The 20,770-nt window shown below is 47.0% G+C and overlaps 1 protein-coding gene across 2 annotated transcripts; it reads right to left on the bottom strand.

Annotated features, from left to right (window-relative positions):
* Positions 1 to 1,178: 1,178 nt before the first annotated feature.
* ZNF264 (zinc finger protein 264) lies at positions 1,179 to 19,668 on the bottom strand. 2 transcript variants are annotated; one of them, XM_009195439.4, is made up of 4 exons: positions 19,011 to 19,668; positions 16,911 to 17,037; positions 8,564 to 8,659; positions 1,179 to 2,870 (listed from the first exon to the last, which is right to left on the bottom strand). In XM_009195439.4, the coding sequence occupies exons 1-4, from the start codon at positions 19,041 to 19,043 to the stop codon at positions 1,243 to 1,245; spliced, it is 1,884 nt and encodes a 627-aa protein (XP_009193703.1). In that variant the 5' UTR covers positions 19,044 to 19,668; the 3' UTR covers positions 1,179 to 1,242. The 2 variants fall into 2 exon arrangements, with proteins under 2 accessions (XP_009193703.1, XP_031515175.1); XM_031659315.1 differs by lacking the exon at positions 16,911 to 17,037 and having other exon boundaries at positions 19,011 to 19,033.
* Positions 19,669 to 20,770: the final 1,102 nt, after the last annotated feature.

Genomic DNA, 20,770 nt, shown 5'->3' with positions numbered 1-20,770 from the left:
AGTAAGACAAACAAAAAGGAAATAAAAGGTATACAGGTAAGATGAAAGATAAAAAATGGTCTATATTTGCAGATGACATTTCTATATAGAAAAGTCCAACGACTCTGTCAAAAAAAAAAGCTAAAAATAATAAGTGAACTCAGCAAGGTTGCAGGGTAGCAAAACAATGTCCAAAAAATTATATTTCTGTATACTACCAAAAACTGTGTGCAATTCAAAGTTCAAACATCAATGCCATTTACAATCACTCAACTTACACACATACAAACAAAAAAGCACACTAGGATGCAAATTCTAACAAAAATGCATAGGGATCTATATGCTGAAAATTTTAACATTAATGAAATACTTTGAGGAATGCTTAGCTATTATAAATTAAGAGACCTACTCCTGAACTCATGAACTACAAAACCCAACATAGTAAAGATACCAATTCTTAACAGATTAATCCACAGATTTAACTCAATTTCTGTAAAAATCTAAGACTGTTTTGTAAATACGTACAAACTAATTCTAAAAATTATATGGAATGTCAAAGGAACTAGAAATGCTGTCAATTTTAAAGAGCAAAGAAGAATCACTTTACTCAATTTAAAAATTTACCATTGACATTTTGAGCTACGTAATTTTTTTAAAATTTAAAAAATAAAAATTTACCATATGGCTACAGTGATGAAGTAAACCAAAAGATGGGCATCAAGAAAAAAGCCTGAGTGTTAATATGTGTATACTTACTGACTTAAACGTGAGTATTTCATGGCTCAAGCCTCCTAAGTTGTCATCAAATTACGCTTCTCAAGAGTAAGTACTATTGTGGAACACAGAAGATGTGCGATTAAAGTTTGCAAACTTTTCCTAAACTACCTATTCTGACACTGGATAGCAATAAATGTACACACAAGCACAAAAAGGGTCAAGGCCCTTTACCTTGAAACATTTCCCTTCCCCCAAACACATTAAGAAATCTATGACAAAGCACCATAGGCTTGGCAGAGAAGTCTGAAAAGATCTGTGCTTGCATTTCATTTTTTCTATGTCTCCTCCTCCTTTTGAAAATAATTCCTGAGATAACATTGCACTGTAAACTAAGGAGAAAGATGCAGCTGAACGTTTTCCTATGTGCACAATAACGACTGGGTCTCTCCCCAGGATAAATTATCAGATGCAGAATAAGGCTCTCGACTGAATGAATTTCTAATATGACTCTTCAGATGACAAGCAATATTCAGCAACAGGTTTTTCTCACAGTGAAGACACTTGAGGGGTTTCTCTTTGGTATGGTTGATCAGACGCCGAGGAAGATGTTTCCTCTGGCAAAACATTTGCCTCCGTGGTTACATTCAAATAGTCCTTCCCTAAAAGAAGTTCTCGAAGGGTAACTGAGGTTTGTCCACCTGTAAAAGGTCTTCCCACATTTGTTACACTGATGGGATTTTTCCCAGCATGCATCCTTTGATGCTGAGTGAGAGATGAGCTGCGACTGAAGGCCTTTCCACATTCACTACATTTATACGGCTTCTCTCCAGTGTGGATGATGGCATGGCGAATGAGGTTTGTGCTCCAGCAAAACGATTTCCCACACTCAACACATTCATAGGGCTTCTCTCCACTGTGAATCCGCTTGTGCCTCGTGAGGCCTGACATGCGCGTGAAGGCCTTTCCACACTCCACGCACTCATAGGGCTTCTCTCCAGTGTGGATGCTGAAGTGGCGAATGAGGTCTTTCCGATTGCTAAAGGCTTTCCCACATTCTTTGCATTCAAAAGGCTTTTCTCCAGTGTGGGCTCTTTTATGCAAGATAAAAGTAGAGCAGTGGGTGAAGGCCTTTCCACAGTCACTGCACACGAAGGGCTTCTCCCCAGTGTGAATCCGCTGGTGCCTCTTGAGGTATGATCGGTGGTTGAAAGCCTTCCCACACTCGAGGCACTCAAAGGGCTTCTCCCCAGTGTGGATGACATAGTGGTGAATCAGGGCTGCGCTCTCCAAGAAGACCTTCCCACATTCACTGCACTCATAGGGCTTCTCCCCGGTATGAGTCTGCTGGTGCCACATGAGGTATGACCTGTGCTTGAAGACCTTGCCACACTCCAAGCACTCGTAGGGGTTCTCACCACTGTGAACAACATAGTGCCGGAGAAAACCTGGCCTGTGTCGAAAGACTTGCCCACATTCTGTGCACACAAAGGATTTTTCTCCCGTGTGTCTCCTGTTATGCAAGACAAAATTGGAACGGTGGGTGAAGGCCTTTCCACATTCACTGCACTTGTAAGGCTTCTCTCCACTGTGAATCCGCTGGTGCTGGGTAAGGTATGACTTGCGGTTGAAGGCCTTTCCGCACTCCATGCACTCATAGGGCCTCTCCCCAGTGTGGATCATGTGATGTTGCAGGAGATGTGTGCTCTTAATAAAGGTTTTCCCACATTCTGTGCATTCATAGGGCTTCACTCCAGAGTGAATTTTCTCATGTCCAGCAAGGAGGTGTTTCTTGTTAAATACTTTTCCACACTCACTGCATTTAAAGATATTTTCTTCTTCCTGAATCATGGGATCTTTACCGGACTCACATGAGTTATGGCTGTGGACTGTATCTCCTGGAGAGACTTGCTCCTGTCCGATCCTCAAACACACACCGTCAGCTGTCCCTAAACCATCACATTCAGGGCTCATTTTCCCAGGAGGCTTCTCCTGGCGATCTACTCCTGGTCTGAAGTGTCCTTCCTGCATTTCTGGTAGCCCATCCTGATCCTCGGCTTGCCCCAACTGGGAGTCCACTGAGTTTCCTTCTGTCAGTTGTCCCTGAAGTGAGATTCCCTCTGACAGGGCTGGCTCCCAAGTGGTAGGTTCTGTGGTCTTAGGTTTTCCTTTGTTGCCTGAAAGAAATCCAGCACACAAAAGGGCCTGTTAGTAAAGGACAACATGGAAAAAAGAGTATTACCGTTTCTGTGAAAAACCGTAGATAAAAACATTGCCTCTGTGTCTGCTATTTTCTGTATCTCAAATTCTATGGTTTGCAATTTCTTTCTATCCTGGTCCATGGACTCGGGATATTCTGAAGGGGAGACCTAGGGGCACAGGCAGAGTCAGGAGACAATGCGTCTGTCCGTGGAGTCACCTTCACAATTACAGACTGGACCTGGGTAGACAGAGTAACGATGACACTGTGCGTGGTAAGCTTCCTCTGGGCAACTAAGCGAGGACATGCTGTCTTGCTACAAGAACACGAGGAAGGAGCACCTAATGAGCCCACATGGAAGACAGGAAGCGAGTAACAAAAAAATTAATCCCCAAAGAGAAGTACGCTTTTCGTGTGAAGTCATGGAAAGTAACTGTAAACACTGAGTATTTCCAAAATGTTCTTCCTCATGGTGGGACCCAACAGCCCCATCTGGCAGTTTATGCAAACAGGTAACTCATTATGGACCCCTCCACAGTTTATTCTGATCGGGTTAAGGTCTGGACACACCAGAAAGCTAAGCCAGGTGATTAGAAGGTTAGGGCTTAAGTCATAATGTAAATGCTGAATCTCTGGAAAGGATGGCATGCCGGAGACCGAGCCACACAGGTGATGAGACAATCAACTGTGGTTATGTAATGAGGCTTCAATACAATTGTGGACAATGAAGAGCCAGTGAGTTTCCTGGGTTGGCAACACTCTAAGCTCATATTGCCATGTGCCAGACTGGGGCACAGTGAGTTCCTGAAGACACTAAGGCTTTGTGTTGGGAACCTTTCCAACCCAACATTCTGTGTCACTTCTAATTTGTTCCCTTTGCTGTAATAAACATGACTGTAACTAAAATAGGTTTTAGGGAGTTTTCTGAGTCTTTTTAACTAATTAGTGAACTTGACAATGGCTTTGGGACCCAAATTGTAGTCGGTGTCAGTAGAGTTGGACAGACCTGGTAGTCTTAGAGAACTGTGTCCTTAACCTTGAGCTTGGCTAATCCTGGGTAGGAAGAAATCAGTTATCCAGTAAGAGGTGCTCAACGAAGTGAGTCCTATGCTTGTGAAGAAGAGTTGCCATAAAGAGAAAGCGGGAAGGACACTGTAGTCTTAGGAGACAAAGTACAAAGAAACTGCAGGATGGTGTTGATGACAATCCAGGGACAGAGGGGAGATTGATTCCCATGATTCCAAGCTGGGTGACAGTGAAGGTCGTATGACTGATGTTACTATCACTCCAAGGCTCATAAGGAAAAAGTTAAGAGGACCTGGCTTGACACAGAGTCTCGTGTGCCTGAGGAACGGCCTGGAGAAAAGATGAGCACCACACACACGACCAATGGCCAGGCTGCTGTGTATGGTGCTCATCTGTTCTTTTTTTTTTTTTTTTTTTGAGACGGAGTCTCGCTCTGTCGCCCAGGCTGGAGTGCAGTGGCGCAATCTCAGCTCACTGCAAGCTCCGCCTCCCAGGTTCACGCCATTCTCCTGCCTCAGCCTCCCAAGTAGCTGGGACTACAGGCGCCCGCCACCATGCCCAGCTAATGTTTTGCATTTTTAGTCGAGACGTGGTTTCACCATGTTAGCCAGGATGGTCTCAATCTCCTCACCTCGTGATCCGCCCGCTTTGGCCTCCCAGAGTGCTGGGATTACAGGCGTGAGCCACCGCACCTGGCCTGTGCTCATCTTTTCACCTCAGCCCCCCAAAGCCTGTAATCCCAGTGCTTTGGGAGGCCGAGGTGAGTAGATTACTTCAGCCCAGAAGTTCAACACCACTCTGAGAAACACAGCAAGCTCCCATCTCTAAAAAAATTATTTAAAAACAAAACCAAAAACACAGTAGACAGGCATGGTAGTGTAAGCCTGTGTAGTCCCAGCTGCTCTAGAGGCTGAGCGGGGAGGATTGCTTGAGCCCCAGAATTCAAGACTGCGGCAAACTATGACTGTGCCACTGTACTATAGCTTGGGCAACAGAGCAACACCTTGTCTCTTAAAAACAAACAAAAAAACTCCAAATATACATGATCAAGATGAAGAAAATTATATAATCTTATTTGAAGACAATAAAGACGATCTACATCAATGAAGAATAATATGAACTGAACTGACAATTTGACCCAAATTATATAAATTCAATATAAATCCCTGTAAAATACCAACTATACTTAATACAGAACTTGATGGTCTGTTAAGCAAACGAAGCTAGAAAAATTGGGTAGCCACATGGAGAAGGAAAATAACTGCATTGCTATCACACTATATATTCCAAATCAACCTCACTGAAAAAATGTCAAATGCCAAGTTTTAAAACTTTTAGAATAAAATATATTTTTAATATGGAGGTAAACCAACATTTTTTATACAAAAGATCATTAATTATATAAGAAAAGTTGCAAGTTAGACTACAATAAATTAAGATGTTTTGGTGAAAGATACTTTAAAGAGAGTAAGAGGACAAAATTAAAACCTAGAATATGTTTTTCAGCATATATAAGTAATAAAAGGTAAGCATAAGAAATGTACAAAGAACCCCTACCAAGCAAACAGAGAAAGGAAAACAGGTTAATGGAAATAGGCATTTATCATAAAATAAAAAATGATTTGTATTTTCACAGAAGAAAATATAAATCAACCAAAAATTATGGTAAGTTGCTAAAACATTACAGCAGTGAAAGAAAGGGAAAGCAAGAGCACATGAGACTACTCTGTGTCCATTTGATGAGCAAACATTGAGAAGCCTTATAATGGAAAGGATATGGATCAGTGGAATCTCTCACTTTTCTGGTTAAGTGCAAATTGGCATAGGCGCTTTAAAAAACAAAAGGAATGACCTTGCAAACTTGAGCATTTGCATAGCCTACAAACCAATAATTTCACTCCAAGAATTATCAAAAAATGCTCGTCCACAAGTGGAAAACAAACTATATATACGAATGTCCACAGCATCACTGTTTTTGTGAATGAAACGTAGACAGTCATTATTATTTTTTGCCTCTGCTTCATGGTCTCTCATAAATTATTTTTATTTATTTATTTTTTTGACACAGGAGCTCACTGTCACCCAGGCTGGAGTGCAGTGGCCTGAATAAGATCACTTCAGCCTTGACCTCCTGGGCTCAAGAGATCCTCCCACCTCAGCCTCCAGAATAGCTGGGACCACAGGCGTGAGCCACCATGCCCGGCTAATTTTTTTAATTTTGCAGAGACGGGGTCTCGCCACGTTTCCCAGGCTGGTGTTAAACTCCTGAGCTCAAGTAATCCTCCCACCTCAGCCTCCCAAAGTGCTGGGATTATAGGCATGAACCACGGTGCCAGCCAAATCTAAACAATTAAATGCTCACATACTAAACAAATGTATCAATTAATATACAAATGTATCATAAGCCACAAGCATTTATTTTCTTCAAGTTTAAGAAACTTGAGGCCGGGCACAGTGGCTCACGCCTGTAATCTCAGTACTTTGGGAGGTCAAGGCAGGTGGATCACCTGAGGTCAGGAGACCAGCCTGGCCAACATGGTGAAACCCCATTTCTATTAAAAATACAAAAAATTAGCTGAGCGTGGTGGCACGCGCCTAGAATCCCAGCTACTCGGGAGGCTGAGGCAGGAGAATCGCTTGAACCCGTGAGGCAGAGGTTGCAGTAAGCCAAGATTGCGTCATTGTACTCCAGCCTTGGCAACAACAGCGAAACTCCATCTCAAAAAACAAAACAAACCAACCAAACAAAAAAACACAAAAATTAGCCGGGTGTAATGGCGTGTACCTGTAATCCCAGCTACTTGGGAGGCTGAGGCACAGAGACTGCAGTGAACCAAGACAGCACCACTGCACTCCAGCCTGGGCTATACAGTGAGACTCTATTTAAACAAAAAGAAAAGCAAAAAGAAAAAACAAGCATATTTTTATGTTGAGTAGAGAAGGATGAAATCACAAAACAAGCAGAATATAAATGAAGAAAGGATGTCCATGAAAAGAAGCGTCATCTAGACCCTGGTATAGGAACTGGCCATGACTGGGGCAAGACCTCTTTCAGTAAGGAAAAGAGAAGTTGAGATAAACATTTAAGGGCTGCTGATCAAGCAATACAGGACGGTGGACTTTCTTTTCAACATGAAAGCCTGCTGACACATCAGCACTCGCATGCTGAGACATCTGTGCTTGGAGATGAAAACTGTCTGGTTGGCTGGATGCAGGGACTCACGGAGGTAGAGGGATTGACCTGTCTGAGGTTGGGGCCAGTCCCCTAATCTGCCTGGATGGCAGAGCCATTCACAGAAACTTGGGAGGTGGCAGGAGCGAGCAAGATCATGGGTTCCTTGTTACGCATGTTGAGTTTTGTGCTTTTGAGATTTTCAAGTGGAGAGTGGCACTGAAGAGGGGACGATCTGGAAGAGACTCTGAAGGGCTGAACAGGGACTGCACAGACACTCAGGGTTGGATGAGCAGCTCAAGGAACCCATGCGGGCAGAGGCCAAGGCTCTGCAGTGGCACCAATCCACACACCTGACAGATGGCCTCAGTGTCCTCAGCAGCCTGAGTGTGGGACAGAGAAGGTCAAATGTCACCCTGAGGATTTTGGAAAACAGGAGATATAGGAAGACATGGGCGAAATACTGCTTCTTAGTGTCTGACTGACACTAAGGGAATGGGTGGAAGGAGAAGGTGGGAGAGGCTGATAGGCAGAATATAACTGGAAAGAGAAATTGGGAGAGTAAGAAAGGCCCTATTCCCCAGAGTTCAGAAGGAAATGTAACAGAGCATCACTCTTTAAGGTTAATAATGACATTTTGATGAGTCACTTACTATGGCTCAGAAACTATTCGGTTTTATGCATTACTGTATCACATGATAACATCTCCAAACTACTCAATGACATAAAAATGATTCCTAGTAACACTTTTCAGGAACACACTCAACGTAGTGGACTGAGAGTAGGTGTTCACCAAACCTTCTGCTCTTCTCCGTGGGCAAGTGGCTCAGCCACATTTCCCAGACCCATGGACCCAAGACTAAAGCCTAGTTCCTGTGGGTGGAATGTGACGGGAGCTGGTATTTCTGGAAGTGGGTGTAACTTCCCTTATTCCCTCAATTTTCTGCCAGCTCGAGGATGTTAGGATAATCTTAATGCAACAGGCTGACGACAGAAGGAAGCTGGGTCCTGAATAACTGTGTGGGACAGAGCTCCCCACTGACCCACACAGACCCTGGTATGAGTAAGAGTTATCACATGTGAACCACTGAAATGTTAGAGTCTGTCTGATACAGCAGCTACTGTTAACTTAGCTGAAGTTATATATAAAGACAGGAGATCTTGACCACATAGCAGGTGACTGGTAAGCCACAACTCAGGCCCACACAGTTGGAACCCCTGGACACATCTTAGTTCATAAATCTCACTCCTTCCCAGGAATGGTGACACCGTGACGGGGTTGGGAGGACAGAGAAACCACAGGTCAGAGGGCTCCATGGCTCTTAAATGGAACACTCTACTGTGATACAGTTATATGGAGTTATATATAGAGAGGCCACAATGAGAAGCTTCCCAAGGGATCCCAGGGCCAGTGGTCTCCATCCAGTCTCAAGCCAGCAGGGACTCCGACCTCCCCAGATCTTGGCTCCTACCTGGACAGGTGTCTTGGGAGAGGTCTTCCTTCCTGGTCCATGGCTCCTGCCCATGTTCTAGGTGGTAGATCAGCTCAGGTCTGGGAACAGGACACCCTGTTTATGGAGAAAGAAAGTGGACACATGGATGTTGGTGAAAAGAAATAAAGACCTTCAATCCAGTCTGGGACTTAGGATGCGGACCAGACCTTGGAATGAAGCCGCTCCTGTGCACGGGAACGAAAAGCTGGCATGTGACCTGGAAACCAAGAGCAGGTCCTGTCATGCTGCCGCAGAATCTCTACTCCTAATAGTAAGTCAAAAACTAGTACTTATAGGATATAAACACATCCAAGGGACTATGCCAAGCATTTAAATGCATTATGTCATTTCAAAAGTGAACAATATTTAGGGAATACCTCAGAGAAAAACTGAGGTATTTAAATATTAAATACTGACTCTTTTCATTCGAAACAAGGTATGTGATTTCAGTGATCTAAGTCTTTTTTTTTTTTTTGCATCCTAAGAAATGTTTTATAACGCTCTTCCTCTAGACCCAAGACAAAATGAGGTTTCTAGCTGAGGATTTTCTCACAGCATTCCCAGGAAGTCCACATCGTGATCAACACCATTTTATTGAGAAAGAAACCCAGGCTCACAACGCTGCCCAGAACGTCCCGGGTCCAGGCATGCCAACGACAGTGATTGTGATGAGGATGACAGTAACAGTACTGATGGCAACAGGATGGCAATGGCTCCCTGCACACAGCCTGGTCTCCCAGGTGTTGTTTCGAGCCCTTTTCACGTCATAACTGTATTAGTCTGTTCTCACGCTGCTAATAAAGACATATCCGAAACTGGGTAATTTATAAAGAAAAAGAAGTTTAAGGGACTCAGTTTCACAAGGCTAGGGAGGCCTCACAATCATGACACAAGGCGGAGAAAGGCACGTCTTACATGGCAGCAGGCAAGAGGGCATGTGTAAGGGAACTCCCTTTATAAAACCATCAGATCTCACGAGACTTATTTGCTATCACGACAACAGCACGGGAAAAACCCGCCCCCATGATTCAGTTACCCCCCACGACACATGGGGATTATTATAATTCAAGGTGAGATATGGGTGGGGACACAGAGCCAAACCCTATCAATAACTCTTTACCCCGGTAACAACCCTGGGATGCAGATGTGGTAAGTTCTCATCTCACCAATGAGAACGCTGAGGCACAGACAAGGTCAGTCATTTCACCAGGCCACACAGTTTTTAAAGAGCAGAGCTGGGGCTGGACACCAGGGTCCTGGCTCCCCTTCCAAACACTACACTAAGGAAGAAACTACTAGCACCACAGAGCGGGTGGTGGGTGGTGATGATGACGCAGAGATGTGAGCTGGAGGAGCCATCCTCAGGGACCAGCAGGCAGGGGGAGGGGCAGGTTCAGTGATTCCAGACTTATGAAGCTGTCCTTTGAGGGTTGTGTTTTCTTTTTTTTTTTTAAAGTAGAAGTCCTCTTTTTATGAAACGTTGGTGAGAGTAGATACTATTTGATGTTTCTGTAAATGTCCTTATATAACTCTGTCACAGCAGGACGTTCAGTTTTTTAAATTTTTAGTGGTTCATGAAATACATTTGACTGTATGTGGAGAAACAAGGAACATAATGAATCTGGTTGGTTGCTCCTAAGTTCACTGGACAAAGTAATGAAAGAAAATGATAAACTCAGGGATTCTAACTCCCGGCTTCAGAAGCAGATACTAAGCCTCAAATCTGCTAAGATTGCCCTGAGTCTTATCTCCTGTAGAGAAACAGCTGAAATTGTGAGAAAGCAGACATAAGCTCGTCATGTGAGTGGCTGACCTGCAACAAAAGGTGCATGCACAGCCTCACCAGGTGTCTACCGTTAAAGTGAGCGCGCTGATAGGAAAAGAATGGGACCCTGAAACTCGGAATAGGGATGTGTGGGAGGACCCTGATGAAGCTGGGGACGCTGAGCTTGTAAACTCTTTTTGAAACTTTTTTGCCAGAAGAAACAGCTTCCCCATCCCCAGTAGTGGCAACATCCCCTCCCTGGCCCATGCTGCCATCAGCCTTTCCACCTTTGTCTGAGGAGATCAACCCTGCGCTGCCTGAAGCAACAGTGATGGCCTCCCCTGAGGCAGTTGCCAGGCAAGATAACATTGATTCTCCTCTGGCACCCCCATCATCTTTGTTTGCTTCTAGACCTACTAAAGTCCTGGTAGGCCCACAGAGGTGAGGTTCAGAGTGTGACCCATGGGGAGGTGAGTTGCACTCGAAAGGAATTGAGTTTTCTAGTTTATAGAAGCAAGAATCTGGAGAACAGGCATGGGAATGGATATTAAGGGTGTGGGATAATGCCGCAACGAAGGAACAGACAGATGGATCAGGCTGAATTTATTGATTTGGGCCCACTAAGTAGGGATCTTGCATTTAATGTTGCAGCTTGGAGAGCTAAAAAAGGTTGTAATAGCTTATTTGCTTGGCTAGCTGAAATATGGATTAAAAGATGGCCCATCATGAGCAAGCTGGGAATGCTTGATCTCCCTTGGTCTAATGTAGAGGAAGGGATCCAAAGGCTCAGGGCGACTGGGATGGTGGAGTGGATTAGTCACTTTAGACCTACTCATCCCAGCTGGGAGGGTCCAGAGGACATACCCTTGACCAATGCCTTGGGAAACAGATTTGCGAGGGCAGCACTTGCATCTTTGAAGAGCCCTGTAATTGCCAGATCTAGCAGTGGGAACTGCAGTCACTCATCTACAAAAATTTAGATACATTGGGAATAACTGGATCCCCAGGTGGCAGGGGCCAAGTGGTGGCACTCAACCATCAAAGGCAAGGTAGGCATAGCTATCATAATGGACAGCAGAGACAAAGCAGCAATCAGAACAGTCTGACGTATGTAGATCTCTGCCATTGGCTAATTAATCAGGGTGTTCTTAGAAGTGAAACTGATAGGAAGCCTACTGCAATTCTACATAATTTATATAAGCAGAAAACTTCCAGGTCGAATGGACAAAAGACTAATTTGGATTACAAAAGCAGAGAATCGTGGCCCCTCCTCTATCAATTTCCAGACTTGGGCCAGTTTATAGACCCAGAACCCCTTGAATAAAGGGGAGGTCAGGTCCCTTGAGGAAGGACCCCACTACACTACTGACAATTTATGCAGGTAATTTTTCTCCCATCCTTCCCTAAGGAGACCTCTGTTTTTTTCTTTTTTTTCTTTTATTTTCTTTTTGAGACAGAGTCTCGCTCTGTTGCTCAGGCTGGAGTGCAGTGCCGCGATCTCAGCTCACTGCAAGCTCCACCTCCTGAGTTCACACCATTCTCTTGCCTCAACCTCCTGAGTAGATGGGACTACAGGCACCCGCCACCACGCCCAGCTCATTTTTTTGTGTTTTTAGTAGAGACGGGTTTCACCGTGTTAGCCAGGATGGACTCCATCTTCTGATCTTGTGATCCACCTGCCTCAGCCTCCCAAAGTGCTGGAATTACAGGGGTGAGCCACCGCGCCCACCAGAGACCTCTGGCTTTTTACCAGGGTAACTGTGCACTGGGGAAAGGGGAATGATCAGACATTTCAGGGACTACTGGACACTGGCTCTGAGCTGACGCTGATTCCAGGGACCCAACACGTCGCTGTGGTCCTCCAGTTAAAGTAGGGGCTTTTGGAGGTCAGGAGTTTTAGCTCAGGCCCGACTTACAGTGGGTCCAGTGGGTCCCCAGACTCAACCTGTGGTCATTTTCCCACTGCCAGAAGGTCTAATAGGCACAGACATGCTTAGGAGCTGGCAGAACCCCCACACAGGCTCCCTGACTGGTAGGGTGAAGGCTACCATGGTGGGAAAGGGCAAATGGAAGCCATTAGAGCCGCCTCTACCTAGAAAAATAGTAAATAAAAAACAATGTTACATCCTTGGAGGGACTGTGGAGATTAGTGCCAACATCGAGGACTCGAAAGACACAGGGGTGGTGATTCCCATCACATCCTCATTCAACTCTCCCATTTGGCCTGAGCAGAAGACAGATGGATCTTAGAGAATGACCATGAATCATAGAAAGCTTACCCAAGTGGTGGCTCCAATTGCAGCTGCTGCACCAGATGTGGCTTCATTGCTTGAGTAAATTAACCATCTCCTGGTACCTGGTGTGCAGCCACTGACTTGGCAAATGCCTTTTTCTCCATTCCTGTCCATAAGGCCCACCAGAAGCAATTTGCCTTCAGCTGGCAAGGCCAGCAATATACCTTCACGGTCCTACCCCAGGGGCCTATCAGCTCTCTGGCTTTGTGTCCTAATCTTAATCAGAGAGACCTTGATCGCTTTTTGCTTCCACAAGATATCACACTGGTCCATTACATTGATGACATTATGCTGACTGGATCCAGTGAGCAAGATGTAGCAAACACACTGGACTTACTGGTGAGACATTTGTGTGCCGGAGGATGGGAAATAAATCTGACTAAAATTCAGGGACCTTCTACCTCAGTAAAATTTCTAGGGGTCCAGTGGTGTGTGGCCTGTTGAGATACGCCTTCTAAGGTGAAGAATAATTTGCTGCATTTGGTCCCTCCTATACCCAAGAAAGAGGCACAATGCCTAGTGAGCCTATTTGGGTTTTGGAGGCAACACATTCCTCATTTGGGTATGCCACTCCAGCCCATTTATCGAGTGACCCGAAAGACTGCCAGTTTTGAGTGGGACCCGAAAGGCTGCTGTGCAAGCTGCTCTGCCACTTGGGCCATATGACCCAGCAGATCCAATGGTGCTTGAGATGTCAGTGGCAGATAAGGATGCTGTTTGGAGCCTCTGGCAGGCCCCCATGGGTGAATCACAGTGGAGGCCTCTAGGATTTTGGAGCAAAGCCCTGCCATCCTCTGCAGATAACTACTCTCCTTTTGAGAGACAGCTCTTGGCCTGTTACACTATGGGTCATCAAGTCCATGCAACCTGAACTGCCTACCATGAACTGGGTGTTTTCTGACCCAGCTAGCCATAAAGTGGTCATGCACAGCAGCATTCCATCATCAGATGTAAGTGGTATATACGTGACTGGGCTCAAGCGGATCCTGAAGGCACAAGTAAGTTACATGAGGAAGTGGCTCAAATGCCCACGGACTCCACTCCTGCCACCCTACCTTCTCTCCCCCAGCTTGCACTGATGGCCTCACGGGGAGTTCCCTATCATCAGCTGACAGAGGAAGAGAAGACTAGGGCCTGGTTCACAGATGGTTCTATACGATATGCAGGAACCACCCAAAAGTGGACAGCTGCAGCACTACAGCTGCTTTCTAGGACATCCCTGAAGGATAGTGGCGAAGGGAAATTTTCCCCATGGGCAGAACTTCAAGCAGTGCACCTGGTTGTGCACTTTTTTTTTTTTTTTTTTTGAGACGGAGTCTCGCTCTGTCGCCCAGGCTGGAGTGCAGTGGCGCAATCTCGGCTCACTGCAAGCTCCGCCTCCCGGGTTTACGCCATTCTCCTGCCTCAGCCTCCCGAGTAGCTGGGACTACAGGCGCCTGCCACCTCGCCCAGCTAGTTTTTTGTATTTTTTTTTAGTAGAGACGGGGTTTCACCATGTTAGCCAGGATGGTCTCAATCTCCTGACCTCGTGATCCACCCGTCTCGGCCTCCCAAAGTGCTGGGATTACAGGCTTGAGCCACTGCGCCCGGCCTGTGCACTTTCCATGGAAGGAGAAAAGAGAAGATGTGTGATCATATACTGATTCATGGGCTGCAGCCAACGGTTTGGCTGGATGGTCAGGGGCTTGGAAGAAGCATGATTGGTAAGCTGGTGACAAAGAAATCTGGGGAAGAGGGATGTGGATGGACCTGAGTAGTCAAAAACTGTGAAGATATTTGTATCCCATGTGAGTGCTCACCAACGGATGACCTCAGCAGCAGAGGGTTTTAAAAATCAATTGTATAGGATGACCCATTCTGTGGACACCACTCAGCCTCTTGCCCCAGCCACCCCGGTCATCGCCCAATGGGCCCATGAACAAAACGGTCATAGTGGCAGGGATGGGGGTTACACATGGGCTCAGCAACGTGGACTTCCACTCACCAAGGCTGACCTGGCTACTGCCACTGCTGAGGGCCCAATTTGCCAGCAGCACAGACCAACAATGAGCCCTCAATATAGCACCATCCCTCAGGGTGATCAGCCAGGTATCTGGTGGCAGGTTGATTATACTGGACCTCTTCCATCATGGAAAGGGCAGAGGTTTGTCCTCACTGGAACAGACACTCTGGATATAGGTTTGCCTATCCTGCACGCAATGCTTCTGCCAAAACTACCATTCATGGACTCATGGAATGCCTTATCCACCGTAATGGTATTCCAAACAGCATTGCCTCTGACCAAGGCACTCACTTTACGGCTAAAGAAGTGTGGCAATGGGCTCATGCTCACAAAATTCACTGGTCTTACCATGTTCCCCATAGTACTGAAGCAACTGGATTGACAGAAGGGTGGAATGACCTTTTGAAGTCACAAAAGGTCACAATTACGAAGTCACAATTATGCCAACTAGTGACAATACTTTGCAGTAGGCCATGTATGCTCTGCATCAGCATCCAATATATGGTACTGTTTCTCCCACAGCCAGGATTCATGGGTCCAGGAATCAAGGGGTGGAAGTGCAAATGGCACCACTCACCATCACCCCTAGTGATCAACTAGCAAAATTTTGCTTCCTATTCCCGCGACATTACATTCTGCTGGCCTAGAAGTCTTAGTTCCAGAGGGAGGAATGCTGCCACCAGGAGACACGACGATTCCATTAAACTGGAAGTTAAGATTGCCACCTGGACACTTTGGGCTCCTCCCATCTTTAAGTCAATAGGCTAAGAAGGGAGGTACGGTGTTGGCTGGGATGACTGACCCAGACTATCACGATGAAATCAGTCTACTCCACAATGGAGGTAAGGAAGAGGATGCATGGAATACAGGAGATCCATTAGGGCATCTCTTAGTATTACCATGCCCTGTGATTAAGGTCAATGGGAAGCTACAACAGCCCAATCCAGGCAGGACTACAAATAGCCCAGACCCTTCAGGAATGGAGGTTTGGGTCACTCCATCAGGAAAAAAACCATGACCTGCTGAGGTGCTTGCTGAAGGCAAAGTGAATACAGAATGTGTAGGAGAAGAAGGCAGCCATCAATACCAACTACGACCAAGTGACCAGTTGCAGAAATGAGGACTATAATTGTCGTATTTCCTCCTTCTTTTATTAAAAACATGTTTGTGATGTATACACTTGTACTAATAAAACATCTGCATTTTATTTCCTTTATCATATGACATATAAGATTTATTGACTTCATATCAGCATTTAAGTATTGTTACCTTTATGTAATAGCACTTGGGTTGGGGATTAGTGTGTTTCGGTTGCATGAAGGATAGTTGTATTATGTTAGGCATAATTATTTTTGTCTTTATTTGAAGATTATGTATGATCTCAGGAGATGTGTACGGGTTCAAGTTGACAAGGGATGGACTTGTGATGGTTAACACTGTGTCAACTTGATTAGATTGAAGGATGCAACATATTGATCCTGGGTGTGTCTGTGAGGGTGTTGCCAAAAGAGATTAACATTTGAGTCACTGGGCTGGGAAAGGCAGACCCACCCTTAATCTGGGTGGGCACCACCTAATCAGCTGCCAGTGAGGCCAGGATATGAAGCAGGCAGAAATCCGTGAAAAGACTAGACTGGCCTAGCCTACCAGCCTACATCTTTCTCCCATGCTGGATGCTTCCCGCCCTCGAACGTCGGACAAGTTCTTCAGCTTTGGGACTTGGACTGGCTTCCTTGCTCTTCAGCTTGCAGATGGCCTACTGTGGGACCTTGTGATCATGAGTTAATACTACTTAATAAACTGTCCTTTTTATATATATCTATTCTATTAGTTCTGTCCCTCTAGAGAACCCTAATACAGGTGGCCATTCTTGTCTTGAACTCGCTAAGGCAGAAAACGCCATAGAGAATAGACATGACATGAGCAGACCCAGAGAGAGAAGCCAGGACACCATTGTGGTGGTTCTCAGTTCCTACACCAGCCCCTCATGAGGCACAGCCGGAAATCCTACCTCTGAGTTTGCAAAACACCCCATTTTCTTTTACCACCTTCTCCTTTGGCTGGGAGCCAGAGTACTCTGTCTTTAGCCCAAAGAGATACAGGGAGACCAGATAGGAAGAGGTGAGTGTAGAAAATGACTAAAGCTGTGAGAAAGAGGCAAGGAAGGTTCTAGAGGCCTTCTTGTACAGCCAGGCCTGGAGTCAGAAGGTGGAATGAAGAAGTGGCAGGTCACCTGCATGGTGAAGCGGGGAAGGAAAGCCTTACCCAGAGACACCAGGAGCCCACAGTTTTCCAGCATCACCTCCTGGTACAGGGTGCGCTGAGCTAGGTCCAGCTGCCCCCACTCTTCCTGGGTGAAAGTCACAGCCACATCATCAAAGGTCACAGACACCTGGAAAGTCAAACAGAATTAGCAGTATAGGCCTTTCAGCTGCTGAATGTGATCACAGATTGTGCTCCACTGGAAAAGTTGTACAGTGATGGAGGCCTGAATCACAGAGCACCTCCTGAGGGCCTAGAAAAGTTGTACAGTGATGGAGGCCTGAATCACAGAGCACCTCCTGAGGGCCTAGCTCTGTGCTGGGCTCGAGAGGAAAGGGAGATGCTTTGAACATAATAAGGAGAGAAGCCTCCTATTTAAGAGCCATTAGAGAATGACACAGGACAACAGAAACAACTTGTGGACTGTGAAATACAGAAACTAAGGGCTCTAAAATGACAAGGAAATAGGGAAATGGTAATAATAGCAACAAAGGTTACAACAGCAGGACCTGAGTCTCACTGGTCCAGCTAGGTGCATGTCCCATGTTGAAGGCTTCACATTCTGTGTTACAGTGACTAGAAGTCCCTAGCTCCAAACACTTGAAACCGACACTTGACAGCTGTGACTGCAAAGACATAATTTCATTTCTCTGAGCCTTGATTTCTAGATCAATACAATAATACTTCCTTCCCACCAGTAACAGTTGTTAATTTAAAGAGAAAGTATTCAATGCTCAGTGTGCTCTGGGATTTTATTAATCCTTCCACAGCCCCTGCAATCAACACCATCATCACCTTCACAGTCACTCCATGCTAAGGAAGTTCCATCAATTCACCTGGTCACATATCTCACTACCACAGATAGGATCTAAACATGGGGTGACTATGACTCACAGTCTAACAGTGTAACTCCAACACTCTCCCAACATCAAAGCAAATCTAATGTGATGAAGTTATAAGCATTTCCACTCATTTCTGACATTAAGTCCATTTCAATTAGCCCTGAAAACGTATCTGTGGGCCGGGCATGGTGGCTCATGCCTGTAATCCCAGCACTTTGGAAGGTCGAGGTGGACGGATCACTTGAGGCCAGTTGAACATCAGCCTGGCTGATATGGTGAAACCCCGTCTCTACTAAAAATGCAAAAATCAGCCAGGTGTCGTGCTGCATGCCTGCAACTACTTGGGAGACTGGGGCAGGAAAATTGCTTGAACCCGGGAGGCGGAGACCGCAGTGAGCTGAGATTGCGCCACTGCACCCCAGCCTGGGCGACAAAGCGAGACCCTGTCTCAAAACAAAACAAAAAAAGTATCTGTGAACACGGGCACAAAAAGCTCAGCATTCCTCACTGACCCCACAGAGCGGCACTGGAGGGGTTGCATCTACCCGGGGAATGACAGGCCCCAGAACAGCTTCGCATGCCCTCTGGGATCTCCCTGGGTCTCCCAGACCCCCCAAGGAAATTCCACAATGAACCAACCACCAGCCTCTTTCCTTGCTGCGTTCCGACAGAACTTGTCTCGGACGCCAGGATACTTTGGAGCCACGGAACACGAGCGGCCAAGGATAATGCAGGCTGTAGCGATGAGAGTAACGGCATCTGACTGGCCACAATGTCTGTACTAGCTGTGGATGGGTAGAAAGCCCAGGAAAAGACCACACGCTCTTACCGTCCATGTCTCAGCGGCCGCAGAAAACCATGGCAACCTCACACACCCTCCTGAGCCTCCTTAAACATACACCTTGTCTCTGTCCACGCATTTGTCGGCCTGCTACTGCCCTGCCCTGTCCTCCCCTTCCCCTCTCAGGCCCCCAGTTCCATGCTGGAATGAGACCTGGTCCACCAGAGAGGATGCTTGCAGGCCAAGGATGATGGGAGTCCCCAGAGCAAGCATCATTCACTCAACCACCTACGGAGCTCTTTCCAGGAGGCCCAACACCCTTTACGGCCAGGTATAAATTAAGTGGCAAACCAGCTCCACACACTAAAGCGAACGACGACTGCGAAGACAAATATAGGGGATACCTGGGCTCCCACCCATTTCGGGAACCGCCTCCGCGCTGGCAAGGAGGCGGCAACTGCGAAGCCACCGTCCACTCACCTGGGCCCGGTCCGTCAGCACCGCTGCCGCCATCACGTCACCCCCCGGGCCGCAGAGCTGGGACAAAGGACCCCTGGGCGGCTTGACGGACCCCACCTGTGCCCGGCCCTGGCCGGTTGCCCGGGGCTTCCAGACGCGCTCGGGGCCGCCGCCTTCTCGGTGGCAACCGCGTTCCAGACCCAGGGCGCCGCCCCTGGCGACCGCGAGGCTGAAGGGCGGGGGAGGAGAGACCGCGGCTTCACGACGACCCAGGAGCAAGCCCCTGGAGGCGGTCAGGCTCAGTCAGGCTTGTACAAAGGTGCGGCGGGGATTCCTATCCTCCTCCCCTGCTCGGTCCTGACTAGCGACCTGCAAAGCGGTCCCGGCTGGGGCCCTCAGTGGCTACAGACCCCTTCAGACAGAAGGGCAGAGGAAAATGGCGTCCCCGGCGAACAACCCGGAAGTCCCGCCCCCGCCGGCGAGGGCCGTCGGAATCGTCCCCGTCCTAGGCCGTCATTGGCCCAGCTCCCGCCGCACGCATAACGCACGGCCTTCTAGGTAGTGTAGTTTTCCTGATGTGCTCGCCAACGGGAGGAGCGCTTCAAGGCTCAAGTTTTCCTTCCAGGGAAAGGCACTCCAGGACCCGAGGAGACGCTCCAGACCCACCTCTTTACGGTGGGCACAACTCGAGGGGAAGTTGATGGAGGGAGGGAACCGAGGGGCAAGGGTTACACTCCATTCTTCTCTCGGGAAAATCGGAGCTCGGGAGACAGGGACTTTACTTCAGTTCAGGGCACAGGCAAAGGCGCAGAACTGGGTCCTCAGCTCGCCTGGCGACTGACCCCCTTTCAGATCCCTCCTCCCCGAATCATCATCTTGGAAAACACAAAAAAGTAGCCTAATGACTGAGTGGAAGCCCTGCCCTGACACGTTGTGTGCGCAAACTGCCCTCTTTTGGGCTTTCTTTGGATGAGTGCAGCCTCCATGTGATGCAGGGAGTCATGTATTTGGCCCAGACCACACAAAACGTGGATTTACCCACTTCTGAGGTGGGGAGGCTGCAAGTGGAGGAGGCTCGGAGGCTCAGGATGGTTAGTTTGAAATGTCTACAGAAGCACAAAGTATCTCTGTCACAGGCAGTTCAACTTATGACTGAATGTTGGAAGGTTTGAGCACGGATATATGAATTTAGGAGTTATCTTTTTTTTTTTTTTTTTTTTTTGAGACGGAGTCTTGCTCTGTCACCCAGGCTGGAGTGCAGTGGCCGGATCTCAGCTCACTGCAAGCTCCTCCTTTCGGGTTCACGCCATTCTCCTGCCTCAGCCTCCCAAGTAGCTGGGACTACAGGCACCCGCCACTTCGCCCGGCTAGTTTTTTGTATTTTTTAGTAGAGACGGGGTTTCACCGTATTAGCCAGGATGGTCTCGATCTCCTGACCTCATGATCCGCCCGTCTCGGCCTCCCAAAGTGCTGGGATTACAGGCTTGAGCCACCGCGCCCGGCCAGGAGTTATCTTACACTGTTATTTCAAGTCATGATACTGAGTGAGACCATCAAGGCAATGCATGTAGATGGAGAAGAGAACACACAGAGCATGAGCCAGGGACCAAGTCTACATCATTAAATGGTTGATGACAGTATTACCAGAAAGGCCAGGCCTTGCATCTGGATCCTGCTGTTTGCTGCACAGAAGGCCAATCAGCGAGACAACGAGTATTGTCAGGGATGAAGACTTTATTCGGTGCTGCAGCTGAGGAAAATGGGAGATCAATCTGAAATCC

This window comes from Papio anubis, chromosome 20 (genome assembly GCF_008728515.1).
Source record: "Papio anubis isolate 15944 chromosome 20, Panubis1.0, whole genome shotgun sequence".
Taxonomy (NCBI): domain Eukaryota; kingdom Metazoa; phylum Chordata; class Mammalia; order Primates; family Cercopithecidae; genus Papio; species Papio anubis.
The sequence above is the reverse complement of the archived record's forward strand: the minus strand, read 5'-3'. Positions and strand labels throughout refer to the sequence as shown.

Coding starts and splice junctions, on each gene's coding strand:
- ZNF264 (XM_009195439.4), bottom strand. CDS start 19,043: ATGGCGGCAGCGGTGCTGACGGACCGGGCCCAG. Junction 17,038..19,010: donor TGCTGACGGACCGGGCCCAG/GTGAGTGGACGG, acceptor TTGACTTTCCAG/GTGTCTGTGACCTTTGATGA. Junction 2,871..8,563: donor CTCCCAAGACACCTGTCCAG/GTAGGAGCCAAG, acceptor GATTTCTTTCAG/GCAACAAAGGAAAACCTAAG.